Source organism: Physeter macrocephalus, chromosome 19 (genome assembly GCF_002837175.3).
Source record: "Physeter macrocephalus isolate SW-GA chromosome 19, ASM283717v5, whole genome shotgun sequence".
NCBI classification, from domain to species: domain Eukaryota; kingdom Metazoa; phylum Chordata; class Mammalia; order Artiodactyla; family Physeteridae; genus Physeter; species Physeter macrocephalus.
Window position 1 is genome coordinate 9959538 of NC_041232.1, and position 5344 is coordinate 9964881.

Sequence of the window (5344 nt, forward strand, 5' to 3'; positions counted from 1 at the left end):
CGGAACCGCTTCCGGAGCGCTTCCGGGTCACAGCGCGGGCCCACACCGCAGAGCGAGGCCGGGATACCGTTGGGGCCCGGGGCCTGGCGCCCCCGGGCGGGATGGCGGCCGCGGCAGCCTGGGATTCGAGGCGGGCAACTGGAGTGGGTACCGGGGTGCGCGCCGGGGACTATCAAGGCCTCCTCCCCCGAGCCTTTCTCAGCCCGGCCTCGTGGGAGACGAGGGTCCCTGAGGGTTTGTAACGCGGCGTGACCGCCTGCAGCCATCGACCCATGAGTGCGCAGGTCCGGCCCAGACATCCCCGTGTGAGCCTCTCCTGCGTGAAGACCATTTTACAGAAGTGTGTGCTAGATGCTTCCTAGAGTTCCCTTGATGACAGGAACTGAGCTCGCTAAAAGACTGGCAGCCAACTGGTGTCTTATCCTGTTAAGTTTGTACCCCAGCGGTGGACAATGTGAGGGTTTAAAAACAGGGGTATACCTGGCAGTCAGGGGAGGGCTCTGGAGCTGAGAGAAGAGCCTGCCTGGGGACAGCTTCTTAAGACAAGGCCACAGGGTGGGAGGCTGCGGGTAGTGGGCCTCATGGTCCAGAGTTGCCTAAGTTTTATTCAGCATGCAGACCTGCCTGCTCTGTAACTAGTTCAAATACGGTCTGCACAGCTCAGTTGTCGTCCCTGTCAGCAACGGCTTTCAAACTTTTGAGTCCTGGTTACAACTAGCACATTACTGGGTGACCCAGTGCAAATCGACAAGTGAAACCTAAGATTCACAACACCTACAGCATCAGCTGTTCTATCTCCTTAAATAACGGTCACCACTAAACTCATCATTAATCACATCACCACCCAGTTTGAAAAACCCTGGCAGCACTCATCCAGTGCTTATCTCAATATGACACCCTACTCAAAGATCTTGGAGTGACCCAGGATAGTGGCCTGATGGTCATGGAATCAATTCCACTTAATAAGAATACAGTTAAAGCTGGGTACACAAAAAAGTACAGGATGCTAGGAGAGCAGTACTTCACTTACGAAGAGGACACCAAATGTCAACTCCAAATAAAGCTTATGATTTTACCATGGCTTTAGTTTCTAGCACACAGAACTATAACCTCAAAATGCACAAAATGAAAAATCCAGAGACTTGTAAGAGAAGTAAGCCTTTATTTCCTTGTTTCACAAATAAAGCCGGCTGAGTTGGCTGCTTTTTGATGATTAGTCAAAGAGACCAAATCCCATGTCCTCGTCCGACTCCTCCGACTCTTCCTTTGCTTCAACCTTGGCTGGGGCTGCGGCTGCGGCAGCAGCAGCAGGAGCAGCAGTGCTGGCAGCTGCCACGGGGGCAGCAGCCACAAATGCAGATGGATCAGCCAAGAAGGCCTTGACCTAAAGCAAGGGGAAAAGTTCATGGTCAAAATAGTCACCTACACCCCCTACAACCCACAACCCTTCAGCCTCCGCAGAGCTCTAGTTTTAAGGACCAATTTCCATATCAGTGAAATCTTCCTCTGGAAGTGACCAGACAGGACAGCTTGGGTATAGCCTGGTGATCTTAGGCCCAGCTCTTACCCCTCTTTAAGTCTCTTGTAATTTGTAAAGTCGAGGACATGCCTCCCCTGCCTCCCAACCTCAAGTATACAGTTAGCCCTCTGTATCCAGAGGTTTCAGATTCACAGATTGAACCAACTGCTGATCAAAAAAAGGAAAAAATTTCCAAAAAGCAAAACCTGAATTTTCTGCACGGGGGCAATTATTTACATTGCAGTCACATTGTATTTACAACCACTTACATAGCATTCACATTGTATTAGGTATTCAAGTAACCTAGAAATGTTACTTAACATAACACCATTTTATACAAGGGACTTGAGCACCCATGGATTTGGTGTCCGTGGGGAGCCCTGGAACCAGTCCCCCTAGGGTATCTATACTCTTAAAAATGTATCTACTACATAAAACACTAGTATAAAAACACTAACTCAGCAGGCAGCTATTTATCCTCCTGCTAATAACTGTCAGGTCTGCTGTGGTCCTGGTGGATTTTTTTTTTTTTTTACCTTTTCAGCAAGTGGGAAGGTGTAATCAGTCTCCACAGACAAAGCCAGGACCCGCTTGTACCCACTGATGATAGAGTGGGGTACAGACGCAACAGTTGGGTAACCAATCTGCAGACATATGCTGGCAACATTGCGGACACCCTGTGGAAGGAAGGGAAAAAAAAAGAAAAAAAATCACATTTCAGGTGTGATGTCTTTGCTGTTGAGTCCAAGCAAAGCTCAACAGCAAACAAGACTTGCTAGATTAGTATATTAGTCTCACACAGGACACTTCACCTCACACCAAATGCTTCTGGCAGGGAAATTCAGACCCAATAATTTATAAATGCTTTTTGCTGTTATTCTCAACATGGGCGTTCCCTATACCATGATGGTGGCATTTCCTTCAAAAGCCACCATCTTGTGAAAATATAAACTATTAACATAACCATTGCATTCCAAGAGAGAAAAACATTAAATTAGTTCCAGATGTGAATTTCATTCACTAGTGAGATTTCCAAAAGTAACTGGAGTTAAGAGTATGTATAATTGCAATGTTCCGTTCATCCAAGAAAAAAGGAATTATATCTCCTACCACCTTATTTGTTAACTAGAGGATATATTAGTGGCAAAAACTAAGCAAGAACAGTCCCTGAAAGAGTCCATCTTCCCAAGACAGGGTACTTGGCAACACTGATGTATTAACTACCTCATCTTCTCATTCCTCTTTTGACTCACTGATACTACTCAAAATCTCATATCTTACTGCATGCCCTAGAATAACAGCCCTTACCATGTGCCCAGCACTGTTCTAAGGCTTTACATTCATTAATTCATTAGATCCTTCAACAATCTTATATTGCTATTGCCATTTACAGACAAGGAAACTGAGGTACAGATTAAACAACTGTCCCTGATTATTACACTGCTAGTCAGCTGCATGGCCAGGATTCAGTCTGAAGCTAGACACTCTCTCAGCTATTAATGCAAGGGCCTGGAATGGGCAGCGTGTACCTCCAGGAAGCGAGAATGCAGAGTTTCCTCTGTGATGTCAAGTACTTCAGGGTTGTAGATGCTGCCATTGTCAAACACCTGCTGGATGACCAGCCCAAAGGAGAAGGGGGAGATGTTCAGCATGTTCAGCAATGTGGCTTCACTGGCTCCCACTTTGTCTCCAGTCTTAATCAGCTGCACATCACTCTGAAGAACAGCGGAGTTGGGCAGTTAACACCTGGACATCCAGCAGGTCGGCAGCAACCGAGCCCGGCTAGCGCTGGCAAGCCAGGTCCACTCACCAGGATTTCGATGGTGCCCCTGGAGATTTTAGTGGTGATGCCTAAAGCCTGGAAGAACGAGGTCTTCTCAGGCCCCAGACCAATGTTCTGGGCAGGCACAGTGACTTCGCATGGGGCTATGGCACCAGCACGGGCGGCAGCTGGCACCTGAACAAAAAAATGAGAAACAGTGAGAAGTCTTCTCTCCACAGACAACCTGAGAACAGTCAGTTTTGTCGCTTTTAAGGAGCCAAAATTAATAAGGTCTCTCCAACCAACCTGATTCTCCCCTTACCTTATTGGCCAGCAGCATGTCCCTGATCTCAGTGAGGTCCTCCTTGGTGAACACAAAGCCCACGTTCCCCCGGATGTGAGGCAACAGTCTGCAAAGAGAAGTTTATGGGAGACGGTCACTTTTCAGCACCGTTCTTCTCCAGGAAAAGGGAGGAGGACACTGAAAAAGGCAGATAAAGATGCCCAGGAGGATGAACTGACTTCTCCAAAGCTGGGTTGTTTTCCAGATGCCCTCGGATGGCCTTGCGCATCATTGTATTCTTGCCCATCAGTACCACGGCCTTCCCTCGGAGAGACATGCGGATCTGTTGCATCTGCTTGGAGCCCACATTGTCTGCTCCCACAATGAAGCATTTCGGATAATCATCCAGAAGTTGCTACAGAAACAAGCCACAAACAAGCAACGTTTCACAGGACAAAAGAGGGAAGAGATTAAGAGAAACCAAATCCCACAATAACTGGTTTCTATCTCACTCTCTTTCTTCTATGCTTTTGAAATGTCTCAGAGACTGGGACAATTCCTCTTACTGCCAGCTGCCCGAGTTAAAACAACGCTAGATTTTCAAAGATTTGCTTGCTGAGTATGAATGGCGAAAATTATGTTTCTACATTCAATCAAAGAATTTTAATTTAACTTTCATTTTTAATTTTTCTCAACCATGAAGCACGTTTGTTTCACCAAATCAGCTGCCTTAATAGAAAAAAAAATACTCTTCCAAGTAAGGTTAGATTTAAATTATTCAAAATACAACATAAAGCAAATATAGTAAAATATTGCTTGTAGGACCTAAGTTGTGGGTATGTGATCATTTTACAATTCTTTTAAGTTTTTTGTGAGTCTGAAACCCTGAATAAATGGGGAAGAATACAATGGACTAAACTCTACAACGCATCCTAATGCCTGAAGAGCAGCATGGTTAGCATTTCTAGGCAGGGAAAGACCCAACCAACTCAAGGCCATCCAAGAGAAAGCATTCACTTAAAGTTTAGTTTCTTGACTAATAGGACCTGAATATGCAACTTGACTCTTTATAATGAGTCACTCATTGCCTCAGACCTTCCCAAACAAGGAGGCAGGGGAGTAAGAGTACGATGAACGCTATTTGGAAGCCGACAGACCTGGGCGTTAATGCTGTCACCATAGGAGCCACTTAACGTGCCTGAGCCTGTTTACCTGCAACAAAGGGAGGAGGAAGGGCGCGGATCTCGGGAAATTGGGAAGATTAAATGAGGTTTGCCTAAAACGGCCTAATGTGGTAGTAGGCACTCAGCACATGGCTGCTGATTGTCCCTGTTAGTGCCCGGGGCCGAAGCAGCACGGTGGGCGGCTGGGACCCGCCCCGCACTTACGATGATCTTAAGGAAGTAATTGGACTTCCAGGTCGCCCTGTCTTCCCTGGGCATCACTGCGGTGCGTCAGGGATTGCCACGCAGGGTTTAAAGACGATGTCACTGAAGAGAGAAAAGGAGCTCAAGACACCCCGACACAAGTCCCCACGACATGGCGGGCTCCAAGCCCAAGGCACACGTGGAGCAGACGCGCGGGCGCCCGCCGCCCCGGCCCGGGGCTGCATTTGCCGCCGCCGCGGCTTAAGCCAAACAGGCCCACACCCTGCAGTCCCGAAGCGCCCCCCCAAAGAACCCCCGAAGAACCCCCACCTCCCCGCCGGCAGTCCCGGGTGAGACTGCAGGGTACAAACGAACCTCACTCCAGGACGCCTGGCGAGAGGAGGGCCTCTCGC

General features: G+C 47.9%; 1 protein-coding gene across 1 annotated transcript; it reads right to left on the minus strand.

Moving 5' to 3' along the window:
- Positions 1-1149: 1149 nt before the first annotated feature.
- RPLP0 (ribosomal protein lateral stalk subunit P0) lies at positions 1150-5344 on the minus strand. The gene is made up of 8 exons (XM_007129997.4): positions 5307-5344; positions 4953-5054; positions 3804-3979; positions 3604-3691; positions 3330-3476; positions 3049-3234; positions 2056-2196; positions 1150-1384 (listed from the first exon to the last, which is right to left on the minus strand). Exons 2-8 carry the CDS (start codon positions 5004-5006, stop codon positions 1214-1216), a joined length of 963 nt encoding a protein of 320 aa, XP_007130059.2. The 5' UTR covers positions 5007-5054; positions 5307-5344; the 3' UTR covers positions 1150-1213.